The 20,300-nt window shown below is 42.3% G+C and overlaps 1 protein-coding gene across 1 annotated transcript; it reads left to right on the top strand.

The window, feature by feature from the left end:
- The first annotated feature begins 279 nt into the window (after nucleotides 1-279).
- On the top strand, nucleotides 280-18,972 carry LOC311142117 (ras-related protein Rab-4B-like). The gene is made up of 8 exons (XM_084177706.1): nucleotides 280-446; nucleotides 792-872; nucleotides 1,163-1,277; nucleotides 13,863-13,925; nucleotides 14,044-14,198; nucleotides 14,299-14,394; nucleotides 14,534-14,700; nucleotides 16,343-18,972. Exons 1-7 carry the CDS (start codon nucleotides 431-433, stop codon nucleotides 14,650-14,652), a joined length of 645 nt encoding a protein of 214 aa, XP_084033832.1. The 5' UTR covers nucleotides 280-430; the 3' UTR covers nucleotides 14,653-14,700; nucleotides 16,343-18,972.
- The last annotated feature ends 1,328 nt before the right edge of the window (nucleotides 18,973-20,300 follow it).

Raw genomic sequence — 20,300 nt, 5'->3', positions numbered from 1 at the left:
GCCCATTACACGAATTATTCATCAAATTAAATAATTCTACAATTATATATGCTTAAATAATTATCAGAAATATTACTGAATGATCCCCAACACACATAATAACTGAATTAATGTTATCATCAAAAGTATTGCAACTGACAGGTTGATCCAACATGCTACAAGCAACAGAGCCTACAGTCCATGACGCGTGCATGAAACACCCTTCTTTAACAAATAATCTTACGTAACTAGAGCGTTGCAAATGTCGTCATCACGTCCTGTCTACCGTATCTATGCGTCTGTCTTGTATGGTAAAAACAATACATGTGGATGAATCCTTCTCATTAAACGGGATTTGTGGCAATTTGGCCAAATACAGTTTTCATATATGAAAGCCAATAGTTAATTATTGACATTTCAGCACTTGAAGAGCTTGAATCCATCAAAGGAAATGACAGAAACATATGGTAAGCAAAGCAATATCTGGCGTCACTATATGCTACGGTTGTTCTTTCGTCTGGGAGTGGGACAAGAAACAAGATGAAGCTTGTAGGCTAGACTGCCGCATATAGCTAGCAACTTAGCAAACATTGCTTACAACTTGTCAGTCTATAAGATAGCTAGCTAGTGCTCTAGGTCTGTATCACTCGTTGTCAGGAACCTTAACCACTGCTTCTGTTTGATTTCTGAGAAAAGGACATCGCGGCTTTCAACGTCTCTGCTCTTGGCTGCTTCCATGTGGTCAGTCTGTTTGTAGTCGTGTGACGTAGTAAATGTGTTATCATTATTTATTCTCCTTCATTCTTTTCCAGATTTCCTTTTTAAATTCTTGGTGATTGGAAGTGCGGGATCAGGGAAATCCTGTCTTCTCCATCAATTTATAGAAAACAAGTGTAAGTGAAATTGTTATTAACTTCCAGAAAAAGCATATGCACGCCTTAAAGATCACTGCCCTCATGGAGATGGCACTGTAATGTTATATTATGGTAATGTTATAGTAGGGTACTGATTGGTATATTCACTAGTATCACTACCAAGTTTTTGGATAAGTTTACGCTACATTTACATTAGGCTGTATCAGACAACATTAAAGATGCCAGCAAAGCTTCTTTACCACCACATAACAGAGAGTGTAATAACCACCATGGTGTATGTTTTGTGTTGTATGTTCTGTCCCATGTAGTCAAGCAGGACTCCAGCCACACCATTGGGGTGGAGTTTGGCTCCCGGGTGGTAATGGTCGCTGGCAAGACGGTCAAGCTGCAGATCTGGGACACAGCTGGACAGGAGCGATTCCGGTAGGTAGCTCTAATTAACAGGAAGCTTGTTATCAGATGTTATCTCAGCAGGATGTTCATTTGATGGGAGAGAGGTAGTTGCAGCGGGACATTTGAGAGACATTCAAATGACTGGACTTAGATAATGAGATAGATATCAAATCAAATTTTATTAGTCGCATACACATATTTAGCAGATGTTATTGCGGGTGTGGAGAAATGCTTGTGTTCCTAGCTCCAGCAGTGCAGGAATATCTAACAATTCACAACAATACACACAGATCTAAAAGTAAAGAATGGAATTAAGAAATATATAAATATTAGGATGAGCAATGTCAGAGTCCGGAGTATAATATATACTACCGTTCAAAAATTTGGGGTCACGTAGAAATTCCTTGTTTTCCATGAAAACATACATGAAATGAGTTTGAATAGGAAATATAGCAAAATTAATAGGAAATGTAGTCATTGACAAGGTTAGAAATAATGATTTTTAATTGAAATAATAATTGTGTCCTTCAAACTTTGCTTTCGTCAAAGAATCCTCCATTTGCAGCAATTACAGCCTTTCAGACCTTTGGCATTCTAGTTGTCAATTTGTTGAGGTAATCTGAAGAGATTTCATCCCAGAAGTTGGATTGGCTTGATGGGCACTTCTTACGGTCAAGTTGCTCCCACAACAGCTCAATAGGGTTGAGATCCGGTGACTGTGCTGGCCACTCCATTATAGACAGAATACCAGCTGACTGTTTCTTCCCTAAATAGTTCCTGCATAGTTTGGAGCTGTGCTTTGGGTCATTGTCCTGTTGTAGGAGGAAATTGGCTCCAATCAAGCGCCGTCCACAGGGTATGGCATGGCGTTGCAAAATGGAGTGATAGCCTTCCTTCTTCAAGATCCCTTTTACCCTGTACAAATCTCCCACTTTACCACCACCAAAGCACCCCCAGACCATCACATTGCCTCCACCATGCTTGACAGATGGCATCAAGCACTCTTCCAGCATCTTTTCATTTGGCCTGCGTCTCACAAATGTTCTTCTTTGTGATCCGAACACCTCAAACTTCGATTAGTCTGTCCATAACACTTTTTCCCAATCTTCCTCTGTCCAGTGTCTGTGTTCTTTTGCCCATCTTAATCTTTTCTTTTTATTGGCCAGTCTGCGATATGGCTTTTTCTTTGCAACTCTGCTTAGAAGATCAGCATCCCGGAGTCGCCTCTTCACTGTTGAAGTTGAGACTGGTGATCTTCAGTTTCTTGGCAATTTCTCGCATGGAATAGCCTTCATTTCTCAGAACAAGAATAGACTGATGAGTTTCAGAAGAAAGTTATTTGTTTCTGGCCATTTTGAGCCTGTAATCGAACCCACAATTGCTGATGCGCCAGATACTCAACTAGTCTCAAGAAGGCCAGTTGTATTGCTTCTTTAATCAGCACAACAGTTTTCAGCTGTGCTAACATAATTGCAAAAGGGTTTTCTAATGATCAATTAGCCTTTTAAAATGATAAACTTGGATTAGCAAACACAACGTGCCAGTGGAACACATGAGTGATGGTTGCTGATAATGGGCCTCTGTACGCCTATGTAGATATTTCATTAAAAATCAGCCGTTTCCAGCTACAATAGCCATATACAACATTAACAATGTCTACACCAGGGGTGTCAAACTCATTTTAGCTCAGGGGCCACATGGAGGAAAATCTATTCCCAAGTGGGCCGGACAGGAAAAATCATGGTATATATAACTTAAAAACAACAACTTCAGATTGTTTTCTTTGTTTTAATACGATCAACATACAACATAAAGCTGGAGCCTGAGGACAGTGTGTCCAAAATAGTACAAGCACAACATCACTATTAATCATAAAACACGTCAAGTTTATTTGAAAATTCTAAAGAAAAAGAACACACATACACACAATGCCTCAGTGATTAACAGAACTGTTTCACAGATCACAGAACTATATCAGGGGGTCATTTCTCAGGCAGAAATTTAGATAAAAATAATGAAATCCTGTTCCCCAAACAAGTGCAAGAACCACAGAGTCAAGAATAGGTTAAATATACAAATAAAATAAAATCAATTAAAAACAATAGCACATCAACATAAAAACATATAAACATAAAGCTGGAGCCTGAGGACAGTGTCCAAAAGCACAACATCACTATTAATCATAAAACACCTCAAGTTATTTGAAAGTTCTGAGGACAAAGAACACACAAACACACAATGCCTCAGTGATTAACAGAACTGTTTCACAGAACTATATCAGGGTGTCATTTCTCAGGCAGAAATGTAGATAAAAATAATGAAATCCTGTTCCCCAAACAAGTGCAAGAACCACAGAGTCAAGAATAGGTTAAATATACAAATAAAAGAAAATCAATTAAAAACAATAGCACATCAACATAAAAACATATAAACATAAATCTGAAAGCGTTGCTCAAACTCCCGTAACAGTCCCGTTATTTTATCTTTGAACCGCTTCATGTCTGCCACATGTTGGGTCGCGCACACATTTTTCAGACAGGGGAAGTGAGCTGCATCACCACCGGCAAGTTGCGTCTCCCACAATGACAGCTTCAACTTGAAAGAACGTATGCTGTCATAATACTGCGTGACAACTTTGTTGCGCCCTTGCAGCTGTTTGTTCAAGTTATTCAGGTGCTCTGTAACATCCACCATAAATGCAAGGTCCTGCATCCATTCTGCGGAATGAAATTCTAACACTGGTTTGCCCTTTTCTTCCATGAACTGTTCAATTTCTTCTTGTAAATCAAAGAAACGCATCGGCACAGCACCTCGGCTTAACCATCTTACCTCAGTGTGGTATGGCAGGCCATAGATGTGGTCTTTCTCTCTGAGAAGGCTGTCAAACTGACGGTGATTCAGGCTTCTGGATCGGATGAAATTAACAGTTTGGATGACCACCTTCATGACGTTATCCATCTTTAATGACTTGCAACACAAAGCCTCCTGGTGCAAAATACAGTGAAAAGTCAAAAAATCACGTCCTCCATTTGCAGATTGCACTTTCTCTCTGAACTTTGTCACAACGCCTGCTTTTTTCCCGATCATTGAGGGCGCACCATCTGTAGCCAGGCTGACAGCGCGGGACCAGTCCACTCCGACCCTGTCCAGCGCGCCGACGAGTGCGGTAAAAATATCAGCTGCTGTCGTTGTATCTGTCATCGGCACCAACTCCACGAACTCCTCGGTGACGGTCAATGTGTCATCAACTCCGCGGATGAAAATGGCCAGTTGTGCAACATCTGTAATGTCCGTGCTTTCATCAATTGCAACCGAAAACGCAATAAATGACTTTACTTTTTGCTTCAACTGGCTGTCCAAATCCACTGAAAGATCGGAAATCCTGTCTGCAACTGTGTTTCTTGTCAGGCTGATATTTGCAAAAGCCTGCCGCTTTTCAGGGCACACAATCTCCGCTGCCTTCATCATGCATGTTTTTACAAATTCACCCTCACTAAATGGTTTTGAAGCCACTGCGATTTCATTAGCAATGAGGTAGCTAGCTTTCACTGCAGCGTCACTGATGTCTCGGCTGTGAGTAAACACAGACTGCTGTTTCTTCAGACCCGCCAACAGTTCATTCACCTTCTCTCATCTCCGCTGTCCTTGAAAGTTGTCATATTTGTCGGCATGAAGACTCACATAGTGGTGACGAAGGTTATATTATTTCAGCACTGCAACATGCTCTGAACACACCAAACATACAGCTTTCCCATTCAATTCCGTGAATAAATAGGATGACCATTTTTCTTGGAACACTCTGCACTCTGCGTCCACTTTTCTCTTTTTTGACAGAGACATATTGGAGCAATGAGGGTGCCAAAGCACATAATGTTAAAAGTAGAAGCCGTAATAAATATTGCGGGCAAAACAAAGTAGCTCATTGGCTGCACGTGCTTGACCTACTTGCTCTGCCCCGGTATAAACAGTTTGCTTGCTTAACACAATTGCTATTGCGCCATCCAGTGGACGCAATTGGAACAGCAGTTTATTTTATTGAAAAATTGCAGCGCATTTTTATACTTTACAAAAAAAAATATATATATATATATATATATATATATACAGTGGGGAGAACAAGTATTTGATACACTGCCGATTTTGCAGGTTTTCCTACTTACAAAGCATGTAGAGGTCTGTAATTTTTATCATAGGTACACTTCAACTGTGAGAGACGGAATCTAAAACAAAAATCCAGAAAATCACATTGTATGATTTTTAAGTAATTAATTTGCATTTTATTGCATGACATAAGTATTTGATACATCAGAAAAGCAGAACTTAATATTTGGTACAGAAACGTTTGTTTGCAATTACAGAGATCATAAGTTTCCTGTAGGTCTTGACCAGGTTGGCACACACTGCAGCAGGGATTTTGGCCCACTCCTCCATACAGACCTTCTCCACATCCTTCAGGTTTCGGGGCTGTCGCTGGGCAATACGGACTTTCAGCTCCCTTCAAAGATTATCTATTGGGTTCAGGTCTGGAGACTGGCTAGGCCACTCCAGGACCTTGAGATGCTTCTTACGGAGCCACTCCTTAGTTGCCCTGGCTGTGTGTTTCGGGTCGTTGTCATGCTGGAAGACCCAGCCACGACCCATCTTCAATGCTCTTACTGAGGAAAGGAGGTTGTTGGCCAAGATCTCGCGATACATGGCCCCATCCATCCTCCCCTCAATACGGTGCAGTCGTCCTGTCCCCTTTGCAGAAAAGCATCCCCAAAGAATGATGTTTCCACCTCCATGCTTCACGGTTGGGATGGTGTTCTTGGGGTTGTACTCATCCTTCTTCTTCCTCCAAACACAGCGAGTGGAGTTTAGACCAAAAAGCTCTATTTTTGTCTCATCAGACCACATGACCTTCTCCCATTCCTCCTCTGGATCATCCAGATGGTCATTGGAAAACTTCAGACGGGCCTGGACATGCCCTGGCTTGAGCAGGGGGACCTTGCGTGCGCTGCAGGATTTTAATCCATGACGGCGTAGTGTGTTACTAATGGTTTTCTTTGAGACTGTGGTCCCAGCTCTCTTCAGGTCATTGACCAGGTCCTGCCGTGTAGTTCTGGGCTGATCCCTCACCTTCCTCATGATCATTGATGCCCCATGAGGTGAGATCTTGCATGGAGCCCCAGACCGAGGGTGATTGACCGTCATCTTGAACTTCTTCCATTTTCTAATAATTGCGCCAACAGTTGTTGCCTTCTCACCAAGCTGCTTGCCTATTGTCCTGTAGCCCATCCCAGCCTTGTGCAGGTCTACAATTTTATCCCTGATGTCCTTACACAGCTCTCTGGTCTTGGCCATTGTGGAGAGGTTGGAGTCTGTTTGATTGAGTGTGTGGACAGGTGTCTTTTATACAGGTAACGAGTTCAAACAGGTGCAGTTAATACAGGTAATGAGTGGAGAACAGGAGGGCTTCTTAAAGAAAAACTAACAGGTCTGTGAGAGCCGGAATTCTTACTGGTTGGTAGGTGATCAAATACTTATGTCATTCAATAAAATGCAAATTAATTACTTAAAAATCATACAATGTGATTTTCTGGATTTTTGTTTTAGATTCCATCTCTCACAGTTGAAGTGTATCTATGATAAAAACGACAGACCTCTACATGCTTTGTAAGAAGGAAAACCTGCAAAATCGGCAGTGTATCAAATACTTGTTCTCCCCACTGTATATATATATTTGTTTTTTTCCAAAATCATCTCGCGGGCCGGATTAAACCCGTTTGCGGGCCTGATCCGGCCCGCGGGCCGTACGTTTGACACCCCTGGTCTACACTGTATTTCTAATCAATTTGATGTTATTTTAATGGACCAAAAAAATTGCTTTTCTTTCGAAAACAAGGACATTTCTTAGTGACCCCAAACTTTTGAACGGTAGTGTGTGTGTGTGTGTGTGTGTATATGTGTATATATATATATATATATATATATATATATATATATATATATATATATATATATATATATATATACAGTGAGGGGAAAAAGTATTTGATCCCCTGCTGATTTTGTACATTTGCCCACTGACAAAGACATGATCAGTCTATAATTTTAATGGTAGGTTTACTTGAACAGTGAGAGACAGAATAACAACAAAAAAATCCAGAAAAATGCATGTCAAAAATGTTATAAATTGATTTGCATTTTAATGAGGGAAATAAGTATTTGACCCCTCTGCAAAACATGACTTCGTGCTTGGTGGCAAAACCCTTGTTGGCAATCACAGAGGTCAGACGTTTCTTGTAGTTGGCCACCAGGTTTGCACACATCTCAGGAGGGATTTTGTCCCACTCCTCTTTCAGATCTTCTCCAAGTCATTAAGGTTTCGAGGCTGACGTTTGGCAACTCGAACCTTCAGCTCCCTCCACAGATTTTCTATGGGATTAAGGTCTGGAGACTGGCTAGGCCACTCCAGGACCTTAATGTGCTTCTTCTTGAGCCACTACTTTGTTGCCGTGTGTTTTGGGTCATTGTCATGCTGGAATACCCATCCACGACCCATTTTCAATGCCCTGGCTGAGGGAAGGAGGTTCTCACCCAAGATTTGACTGTACATGGCCCCGTCCATCGTCCCTTTGATGCGGTGAAGTTGTCCTGTCCCCTTAGCAGAAAAACACCCCCAAAGCATAATGTTTCCACCTCCATGTTTGACGGTGGGGATGGTGTTCTTGGGGTCATAGGCAGCATTCCTCCTCCTCCAAACACGGCGAGTTTAGTTGATGGCAAAGAGCTCGATTTTGGTCTCATCTGACCACAACACTTTCACCCAGTTCTCCTCTGAATCATTCAGATGTTCATTGGCAAACTTCAGACGGGCCTGTATATGTGCTTTCTTGAGCAGGGTGACCTTGCGGGCGCTGCAGGATTTCAGTCCTTCACGGCGTAGTGTGTTACCAATTGTTTTCTTGGTGACTATGGTCACAGCTGCCTTGAGATCATTGACAAGATCCTCCCGTGTAGTTCTGGGCTGATTCCTCACCGTTCTCATGATCATTGCAACTCCACGAGGTGAGATCTTGCATGGAGCCCCAGGCCGAGGGAGATTGACAGTTATTTTGTGTTTCTTCCATTTGCGAATAATCGCACCAACTGTTGTCACCTTCTCACCAAGCTGCTTGGCGATGGTCTTGTAGCCCATTCCAGCCTTGTGTAGGTCTAGAATCTTGCCCCTGACATCCTTGGAGAGCTCTTTGGTCTTGGCCATGGTGGAGAGTTTGGAATCTAATTGATTGCTTCTGTGGACAGGTGTCTTTTATACAGGTAATAAACTGAGATTAGGAGTGTGCTCCTAATCTCAGCTCGTTACCTGTATAAAAGACACCTGGGAGCCAGAAATCTTTCTGATTAAGAGGGGGTGAAATACTTATTTCCCTCATTAAAATGCAAATCAATTTATAACATTTTTGACATGCGTTTTTATGGATTAATTTGTTGTTATTCTGTCTCTCACTGTTCAAATAAACCTACCATTTAAAGTTATAGACTGATCATTTCTTTGTCAGTGGGCAAACTTACAAAATCAGCAGGGGATCAAATACTTTTTTCCCTCACTGTGTGTATACAGTGGGGAGAACAAGTATTTGATACACTGCCGATTTTGCAGGTTTTCCTACTTACAAAGCATGTAGAAGTCTGTAATTTTTATCATAGGTACACTTCAACTGTAAGAGACGGAATCTAAAACAAAAATCCAGAAAATCACATTGTATGATTTTTAAGTAATTAATTTGCATTTTATTGCATGACATAAGTATTTGATCACCTACCAACCAGTAAGAATTCCGGCTCTCACAGACCTGTTAGTTTTTCTTTAAGAAGCTCTTCTGTTCTCCACTCATTACCTGTATTAACTGCACCTGTTTGAACTCGTACCTGTATAAAAGACACCTGTCCACACACTCAATCAAACAGACTCCAACCTCTCCACAATGGCCAAGACCAGAGAGCTGTGTAAGGACATCAGGGATAAAATTGTAGACCTGCACAAGTCTGGGATGGGCTACAGGACAATAGGCAAGCAGCTTGGTGAGAAGGCAACAACTGTTGGCGCAATTATTAGAAAATGGAAGAAGTTCAAGATGACGGTCAATCACCCTCGGTCTGGGGCTCCATGCAAGATCTCACCTTGTGGGGCATCAATGATCATGAGGAAGGTGAGGGATCAGCCCAGAACTACATGGCAGGACCTGGTCAATGACCTGAAGAGAGCTGGGACCACAGTCTCAAAGAAAACCACTACGCCGTCATGGATTAAGATCCTGCAGCGCACGCAAGGTCCCCCTGCTCAAGCCAGCGCATGTCCAGGCCCGTCTGAAGTTTGCCAATGACCATCTGGATGATCCAGAGGAGGAATGGGAGAAGGTCATGTGGTCTGATGAGACAAAAATAGAGCTTTTTGGTCTAAACTCCACTCGCCGTGTTTGGAGGAAGAAGAAGGATGAGTACAACCCCAAGAACACCATCCCAACCGTGAAGCATGGAGGTGGAAACATCATTCTTTGGGGATGCTTTTCTGCAAAGGGGACAGGACGACTGCACCGTATTGAGGGGAGGATGGATGGGGCCATGTATCGCGAGATCTTGGCCAACAACCTCCTTCCGTCAGTAAGAGCATTGAAGATGGGTCGTGGCTGGGTCTTCCAGCATGACAACGACCCGAAACACACAGCCAGGGCAACTAAGGAGTGGCTCCGTAAGAAGCATCTCAAGGTCCTGGAGTGGCCTAGCCAGTCTCCAGACCTGAACCCAATAGAAAATCTTTGGAGGGAGCTGAAAGTCTGTATTGCCCAGCGACAGCCCCGAAACCTGAAGGATCTGGAGAAGGTCTGTATGGAGGAGTGGGCCAAAATCCCTGCTGCAGTGTGTGCAAACCTGGTCGAGACCTACAGGAAACGTATGATCTCTGTAATTGCAAACAAAGGTTTCTGTACCAAATATTAAGTTCTGCTTTTCTGATGTATCAAATACTTATGTCATGCAATAAAATGCAAATAAATTACTTAAAAATCATACAATGTGATTTTCTGGATTTTTGTTTTAGATTCCGTCTCTCACATTTGAAGTGTACCTATAATAAAAATTACAGACCTCTACTTGCTTTGTACGTAGGAAAACCTGCAAAATCGGCAGTGTTTCAAATACTTGTTCTCCACACTGTATATGTGTGTGTCTGTACATACAGTGAGGGAAAAAAGTATTTGATTCCCTGCTGATTTTGTAAGTTTTCCCACTGACAAAGAAATGATCAGTCTATAATTTTAATGGTAAGTTATTTGAACAGTGAGAGACAGAATAACAACAAAAAAATCCAGAAAAACGCATGTCAAAAATGTTATTAATTGATTTGCATTTTAATGAGGGAAATAAGTATTTGACCCCCTCTCAATCAGAAAGATTTCTGGCTCCCAGGTGTCTTTTATACAGGTAACGAGCTGAGATTAGGAGCACACTCTTAAAAGGAGTGCTCCTAATCTCAGCTTGTTATCAATATAAAAGACACCTGTCCACAGAAGCAATCAATCAATCAGATTCCAAACTCTCCACCATGGCCAAGACCAAAGAGCTCTCCAAGAATGTCAGGGACAAGATTGTAGACCTACACAAGGCTGGAATGGGCTACAAGACCATCGGCAAGCAGCTTGGTGAGAATGTGACAACAGTTGGTTCGATTATTCGCAAATGGAAGAAACACGAAAGCACTGTCAATCTCCCTCGGCCTGGGGCTCCATGCAAGATCTCATCTTGTGGAGTTGCAATGATCATGAGAACGCTGAGGAATCAGCCCAGAACTACACGGGAGGATTTTGTCAATGATCTCAAGGCAGCTGTGACCATAGTCACCAAGAAAACAATTGGTAACACACAACGCCGTGAAGGACTGAAATCCTGCAGCGCCCGCAAGGTCCCCCTGCTCAAGAAAAAACATATACAGGCCCATCTGAAGTTTGCCAATGAACATCTGAATGATTCAGAGGAGAACTGGTTGAAAGCGTTGTAGTCAGATGAGACCAAAATCAAGCTCTTTGGCATCAACTCAACTCGCCGTGTTTGGAGGAGGAGGAATGCTGCCTATGACCCCAAGAACACCATCCCCACCGTCAAACATGGAGGTGGAAACATTATACTTTGGGGGTGTTTTTCTGCTAAGGGGAAAGGACAACTTCACTGCATTAAAGGGACGATGGACGGGGCCATGTACCGTCAAATCTTGGGTGAGAACCTCCTTCCCTCAGCCAGGGCATTGAAAATGGGTCCTGGATGGTTATTCCAGCATGACAATGACCCAAGACACATGGCCAAGGCAACAATTAGTGGCTCAAGAAGAAGCACATTAAGGTCCTGGAGTGGCCTAGCCAGTCTCCAGACCTCAATCCCATAGAAAATCTGTGGAGGGAGCTGAAGGTTCGAGTTGCCAAACGTCAGCCTCGAAACCTTAATGACTTGGAGAAGATCTGCAAAGAGGAACTGGGACAAAATTCCTCCTGAGATGTGTGCAAACCTGGTGGCCAAGTACAAGAAACGTCTGACCTCTGTGATTGCCAACAAGGGTTTTGCCACCAAGTACTAAGTCATGTTTTGCAGAGGGGTCAAATACTTATTTCCCTCATTAAAATGTAAATCAATTTATAACATTTTTGACATGCATTTTTCTGGATTCTTTTGTTGTTATTCTGTCTCTCACTGTTCAAATAAACCTACCATTAAAATTATAGACGGATCATGTCTTTATCAGTGGGCAAACATACAAAATCAGCAGGGGATCAAATACTTTTTTCCCTCACTGTATGTGTATGTGTGTATATATATATATATATCAGTGGGGGGAAAAAAGTATTTAGTCAGCCACCAATTGTGCAAGTTCTCCCACTTAAAAAGATGAGAGAGGCCTGTAATTTTCATCATAGGTACACGTCAACTATGACAAACAAAATGAGGGGAAAAAATCCACAAAATCACATTGTAGGATTTTTTATGAATTTATTTGCAAATTATGGTGGAAAATAAGTATTTGGCCACCTACAAACAAGCAAGATTTCTGGCTCTCACAGACCTGTAACTTCTTCTTTAAGAGGCTCCTCTGTCCTCCACTCATTACCTGTATTAATGGCACCTGTTTGAACTTGTTATCAGTATAAAAGACACATGTCCACAACCTCAAACAGTCACACTCCAAACTCCACTATGGCCAAGACCAAAGAGCTGTCAAAGGACACCAGAAACTAAATTGTAGACCTGCACCAGGCTGGGAAGACTGAATCTGCAATAGGTAAGCAGCTTGGTTTGAAGAAATAAAATGTGGGAGCAATTATTAGGAAATGGAAGACATACAAGACCACTGATAATCTCCCTCGATCTGGAGCTCCACGCAAGATCTCACCCCGTGGGGTCAAAATGATCACAAGAACGGTGAGCAAAAATCCCAGAACCACACAGGGGGACCTAGTGAATGACCTGCAGAGAGCTGGGACCAAAGTAACAAAGCCTACTATTAGTAACACACTACGCCGCCAGGGACTCAAATCCTGCAGTGTCAGACGTGTCCCCCTGCTTAAGCCAGTACATGTCCAGGCCCGTCTGAAGTTTGCTAGAGTGCATTTGGATGATCCAGAAGAGGATTGGGAGAATGTCATATGGTCAGATGAATCCAAAATAGAACTTTTTGGTAAAAACTCAACTCGTCGTGTTTGGAGGACAAAGAATGCTGAGTTGCATCCAAAGAACACCATACCTACTGTGAAGCATGGGGGTGGAAACATCATGCTTTGGGGCTGTTTTTCTGCAAAGGGACGAGGACGACTGATCCGTGTAAAGGAAAGAATTAATGGGGCCATGTATCGTGAGATTTTGAGTGAAAACCTCCTTCCATCAGCAAGGGCATTGAAGATGAAACGTGGCTGGGTCTTTCAGCATGACAATGATCCCAAACACACCGCCCGGGCAACGAAGGAGTGGCTTCGTAAGAAGCATTTCAAGGTCCTGGAGTGGCCTAGCCAGTCTCCAGATCTCAACCCCATAGAAAATCTTTGGAGGGAGTTGAAAGTCTGTGTTGCCCAGCGACAGCCCCAAAACATCACTGCTCTAGAGGAGATCTGCATGGAGGAATGGGCCAAAATACCAGCAACAGTGTGTGAAAACCTTGTGAAGACTTACAGAAAACGTTTGACCTGTGTCATTGCCAACAAAGGGTATATAACAAAGTATTGAGAAACTTTTGTTATTGACCAAATACTTATTTTCCACCATAATTTGCAAATACATTTATTAAAAATCCTACAATGTGATTTTCTGGATTTTCTTTTCTCATTTTGTCTGTCATAGTTGACGTGTACCTATGATGAAAATTACAGGCCTCTCTCATCTTTTTAAGTGGGAGAACTTGCACAATTGGTGGCTGACTAAATACTTTTTTCCCCCACTGTATATATAATGTGTTTGTGTGTGTATATGTATGTATAGCTATTATGGACAGTATGTGGATAGAATATGTTAGTGGATGCTATATTATCTTCTACATCACGATGTTGGAAAGAGATTGCTCCTCTGTCTGACACACTTGTTTTCCCCTGACCTCAGATCAGTGACTCGCAGTTATTACAGAGGGGCAGCAGGGGCTCTCCTGGTTTATGACATCACCAGGTAAGACCCTGATTTACACTAATCCCAAATTAACCCCATATTAGATTACATCACCATGTCAGAGGATCCATAGAATATTTTACTTGAATATACCTCTGTGTGTCTCTGTGTATCCAAGTCGGGAAACATACAATGCACTGACCAACTGGTTGACAGACGCTCGGACACTGGCCAGTCCAAACATCGTCATTATTCTCTGTGGGAACAAGAAGGACCTGGAGGGTGACAGAGAGGTCACTTTCCTTGAGGCATCCCGTTTTGCCCAGGAGAACGGTAATGTAGCTTAATGACCCTGCATAATGATAGAGTGATGGTTGTGACTATAGATAAAGGAGATTGATCACTTAATTAGTCCATGTTGTTCAAAAAATAGAACTGATGTTCCTGGAGATGAGTGCCCTCACCGGAGAGAACGTGGAGGAGGCCTTCCTCAAATGTGCTCGCACCATCCTCAACAAGATAGAGTCAGGTAATAACGCAGAGCAATGTAGTGCTCTAGCGATATGTAGACATTCACAATAGCTGAAGTGCTAACTGTGTGTACTGTACTGTAAATCTTTGGATGAGTTTTCTAATGTGTTTAATATGTGGATGTGTCTCCTCTGTAGGTGAGCTAGACCCAGAGCGGATGGGCTCAGGGATCCAGTATGGTGACACGACGGTGAGGCAGCTTCGCCAGTCGCCACAGGCTGGCTCAGAACAGGGCAGAGATCAGTGCAACTGTTAAAGGCTAATGCTAACCCAGCTCTAAGACACACAGATCCCATATCTCCAGGTGAGTAGTTTGTATTAAACCTATACTGACAGTGTGGCTCCTTGCAATTACAAGTGTATTATAAGTGTTTAGTATTCCTTCAATTGATAATCTATTAGTGTGATAATTTTAGGGCTGACCACAATTAGTCAACCGGTCAATTGTTTGGTCGATAGGCTGTTGGTCGACCAAGATTTTTTTTGTCGAGTAGTAGCACATTTTAATTTTTTTGGCACACGAGACACCCGTCTTATTCGCTCCCATCTCAGTGAACTAATCCATTGCGGAGGCAGAGACTAATCCACTGCAGAGGCAGCGGGGATGGCACAGTCCAAGAAGAAGGGGAGTGTGGCTGCATAATGCACTTCTCTCTCCAGAATGCGCTCTCTCCCGCCAATTTGTGCATATTCATTGTTTCATAACTTCATTGTGTGAATTGTTTGCATTTGATTGTTAGTGTCTCAATTCCCCATTACATATATCACCAGTAGTACATTTACCGTTAATTCCTATAATTTCTAATCTATAATGTTTGTTTGTTTACGGTAATGTCTGTTAATGCATTCAATATATTATTATTCCAGTCTTTTACCGTTCTCATTGTTGAGTGGACACGTTGTTTGCAGAGCGCACAACCTATGCTACACTTGTGAGAAACAAGTTTTGGTTTATTTCATTCCATTTACGGGTTTTGTCAATTTAGTCATTGTCTTTTGTTTGGAGCTCTCCTGTCAATGTTGAGTAAGGATGCGCACCTGATTACGCATTGAAGTAGGCCTATAGGCTACCTGGCCTGCGCGCAAATGTAGGCATATAAATGTGCCCATTTGGGGATCTGATAGTATTTCTGATTGGCTTAACGCACCACCACTAATGACCTGTGGAGCTTCTCAAAGTAATGTTTTCTTCACCTCAAACAGCAAGCAAACAAAGTCTGTTTTTACATCCATTGAGAATGACAATAATTCCTCAATATATTTGAAAAATCTTTTCAAGTTCGTTGCAGACAGGCCATGCTTAGCCAATGTGATTTATAGGATATTTATTTGTATCAGGATATTTTCTACCTGCAGGCAGAAATGTTTTTATTTGTTGGCTTTATAGGCTATTTTTACATAGTTGGCAATAGAAGTTACTTTTTAGGTTTGTTTCATTTAGATTTGGATAGAATTTTGATTAATCATATGACAATGATTTTGAGATATGAGGAAGTTATTATAAATGAAATGAAAATGTGCATATGAAAACCATAACTGGCATGCAGATTGGTAGAAATGTTAAGATATATTGGCATTCCACATGATAAAGTTTGCTGACTCCTCGTTTAGCCTATTACCGGCAACTTCAGGAGAGTAATGGCAGAATCTGTGAAAGCCAGTAGGACAGGATGGTCGGGACAGGTTAAGTTTTTTTTCTTCTGGGTATCTTGATCTCTGGCTCCCTCTTGAGTAATTCGTGTTTTATTTAATCAAACAGTGAGCATAAAGCATCAGACAAGCTCAATGCATATATAGTTGATTTGACAATTTTGACCAATATTTTTTTTAAATAGGAGACGGCCCTAGATCAGTTAAGTTATTGGTATTTAGTGAACTGGGCTTAACTTGTTAAATCTCTCTCTGCCCGGTGTACATCTTTCCTTTAACCGTCTCTGCACACTCAGGCTTTTAGAGGACTGCCCTGTGACTTTTGACCCCTGCCCCTGGACTACTGCTGGAGAGACCCTGTGTGGAACTTTGGGCTGGTTTATCGTCTTGATCAGGAACTGTGATGTGGGCTGTGTGTATCTGGGTCCAGTCTCCTCCAAGCCTGTCTCTCCCTGACTACTGCTCCGTTGCGCATCGCCAGAGACTACAAGTGACATCAGCAGAGAGGCGTGACCAATCACAGAGCCAGGCCCATGGACAATGTCTTTACTCAGAAGCAGCAGCCACAGCAGCTCACACACCTCTCACTGTTCAAACTCTTGATGTCTCTTGATATAAAGCTGGTGAAAGTCCAGTCAAAGCTAGTAGACAGTGATGGGACTGACATGGTGTAAGGAGAACACACCATCAGACTTTTATTTGTGTGCAATCTCTATAAAAGTTGAGCCTATTTATTGGTTGTGTTGAAAACTGTAAGATATTCTAAATAACATATAACATTTACATTTTAGCCATTTGTGATATTGGTGTACAATGTTTTATGAGACTGTAAAAAAGCAGGGGACTTGTGTATGGCAGTCACAGTGTGCACATACAGTACAGTGTGAATGTGTGTGTAAAAATAGTTGACGTTAATACACTATATATACAAAAGTATGTGGACACCCCTTCAAATTAGTGGATTCAGCAATTTCAGCCACACCTGTTGCTGACAGGTGTGTAAATTGAGCACACAGCCATACAATCTCCATAGACAAACATTGGCAGTAGAATGGCCTTACTGAAGAGCTCTGTGACTTTCAACGTGGCACCGTCAAAGGATGCCACCTTTCCAACAAGTCAGTTCGTCAAATTTCTGCCCTGCTAAAGCTGCCCGGTCAACAGTAGGTGCTGTTATTGTGAACAATGGCTCAGCCGCAAAGTGGTACGCCACACAAGCTCACAGAACGGGACCGGCGAGTACTGAAGCGTGTAGCGCGTAAAAATCGCTTGTCCTCGGTTGCAACACTCTCTACCGAGTTCCAAACTGCCTCTGGAAGCAACGTCAGCACAATAACTGTTAGTCGGGAGCTTCATGAAATGGGTTCCCATGGCCGAGCAGCTGCACACAAGCCTAAGATCACCATGCGCAATGCCAAGCGTCGGCTGGAGTGGTGTAAAGCTCACCGCCATTGAAGTCTGGAGCAGTGGAAACGCGTTCTCTGGAGTGATGAATCACGCTTCACCATCTGGCAGTCCGATGGACAAATCTAGATTTTGGCGAATGCCAGGAGAACGCTACCTGCCCGAATGCATAGTGCCAACTGTAAAGTTTGGTGGAGGAGGAATAATGGTCTGGGGCTGTTTTTCATGGTTCGAGCTAGGTCCCTTAGTTCCAGTGAAGGGAAATGTTAACGCTACAGCATACAATAACATTCTAGACGATTCTGTGCTTCCACCTTTGTGGCAACAGTTTAGGAAAGGCCTTTTCCTGTTTCAGCATGACAAGGTACCCGTGCACAAAGCGAGGTCCATACAGAAATGTTTTGTCGAGATTGGTGTGGAAGAACTTGACTGGCCTGCACAGAGCCCTGACCTCAAGCCCATCGAACACCTTTGGGATGAATTGGAACGCCAACTGCGAGCCAGGCCTAATTGCCCAACATCAGTGCCCGACCTCACTAATGCTCTTGTGGCTAAATGGAAGCAAGTCCTTGCAGCAATGTTCCAACATCTAGTGGAAAGTGTAGTGTCTAAACAGTTTATGACTTTGCTGACGTTTGCAAATGGTGTGTTAGAGGAAGTTGACTCAGCTTGTGGAAGCATCTGGAAAGCATTACTATAGGGGCTCCCTAAAACAGAGGAAGTCTGTTATGTGGAGGCCTGGGATTGGTCTGTGGGAAAACCACCCATATCATGTTACAGATTATAAATACCATGGTTGGAACAAAGGACGGAGAGGAACAACATATTAGAGATTGGGTCAGTTGTTCTCCGGATTTTCTGCAGAAATCTGTAAATTGACGCTGAAATCTTTGATGTAATAAACTATTATAATCAAGGACAGTGTCAGCGGATTTCTTGTCATCACAGCATCTCAGCATCGTTATCTCGACACTACAAAAGCCTTCCCAGAAGAGTGGAGGCTGTTATAGCAGCAAAGGGGGGACCAACTCCATATTAATGCCCATGATTTTGGAATGAGATGTTCGACGAGCAGGTGTCCACATACCTTTGGTCATGTAGTGTATCTGAATGATAAAGAGTTGGAGGCAAGCCCTCCAGTCAATGTATGTATGTATGTATGCAAGACAAAGTGTGCATTGGATCTGGATGACTATCATAAACTTCAAGTTAGGGGGCAAACAAATATTATGTATTTTACATGTGTGAGGTGTTGTGCAATGATTATGAAAGGGTTGAGGCCATATCTAAATCCACTAAAACCAGATTGTCATTGATGGATTGAAGTAAAGCACAAATGTGAATATCTACATTTGTAAAGTTGTTTGTGTGATTGTTTTTATTAGATGCATATATCTGGACTATGATCTTACATGTGACTTGTTGATCTATAAAATGCATCATTGTGTGTGCTAGACTCGGAAGAACTGCCCCTCCTGTATGATCTTGAATGAATAAATTATTAAACAAAATTTTCATTACACTTTCTCTTTCTATCACTTTCTATTTGTATGAGTGTGGCTGAAACATAAATTGAATGAAAACTCTGTTCCGGAGTCAGATCCTACACATAGGATAGGATGAGTCATATTCTGTGGTAAAATTGAGCCAGAGCTACCTGGAGCCTGCTCCTGCACCTTGGGTTAAAGGGAGAGCCAGGCGGAGCCAAGCTCCAGCACCTTTCAGGTTCAAAGAGAAAAGTTGGATTAAAAGCAGCATAAACCAACGTTAGGGTTGTGGTTGAAGAGTTTTCCCAAATTCCACATTTTGTTACGTTACAGCCTTATTCTAAAATTGATTAAAGAAGTTCTTCATCAATCTACACACAATGCCCCATAATGACAAAGCGAAAACAGGTTTTTAGAAATGTTTGCAAATGTATTAAAAATAAAACACTTAAATACCTTATTTACATAAGTATTCAGACTCTTTGCTATGCAAGTCGAAATTGAGCTCAGGTGCATCCTGTTTCCAATGATCATCCTTGATGTTTCTACAACTTGATTGGAGTCCACCTGTGGGCAATTCAATTGATTGGACAAGATTTGGAAAGGCACACACCTGTCAATATGAGGTCCCACAGTTGACAGTGCATGTCAGAGCAAAAACCAAGCCATGAGGTCAAAGGAGTTGTCCGTAGATCTCAGAGACAGGATTGTGTCGAGGCACAGATCTGGGGAAGGGTACCAAAACATTTCTGCAGCATTGAAGGTCCCCATGAACACAGTGGCCTCCATCATTCTTAAATGGAAGAGGTTTGGAACCACTAAGACTCTTCCTAGAGCTGTCTGCCCGGCCAAACTGAGCAATCGGGGTAGAAGGGCCTTGGTCAGGGAGGTGACCAAGAACCCGATGGTCACTCTGACAGAGCTCCAGAGTTCCTCTGTGGAGATGGGAGAACCTTCCAGAAGAACAACCATCTCTGCAGCACTCGACCAATCAGGCCTTTATGGTAGAGTGCCCAGACGGAAGCTACTCCTCAGTAAAAGGCACATGGCAGCCCACTTGGAGTTTGCCAAAAGCTAGAGTTAGGCCTTGTCCCAAATGGCACTACTTTTGACCAGATCTCATATTACTGTTTGTTTATTTTAATATATATATTTTTTAATATTGATGTCACAAATGTATAATTTGTACAGTTCTTTATTACACATTTTATTATTTGTCACATTTGACTGTGTAAAACCTTGCAGTGCTACTTTCTTCACTGAGAGTGAGGCGTGTACTGTATATGTTGTTTTGCAACAAAATGTGATTATTTGTCTCGAAGTAAAACCATCTAGTGATATGTTTCAAACAAATACATGTCTG

This window comes from Coregonus lavaretus (assembly GCF_964263955.1).
Source record: "Coregonus lavaretus genome assembly, chromosome: 15".
NCBI lineage: Eukaryota > Metazoa > Chordata > Actinopteri > Salmoniformes > Salmonidae > Coregonus > Coregonus lavaretus.
The sequence above is the reverse complement of the archived record's forward strand: the minus strand, read 5'-3'. Positions and strand labels throughout refer to the sequence as shown.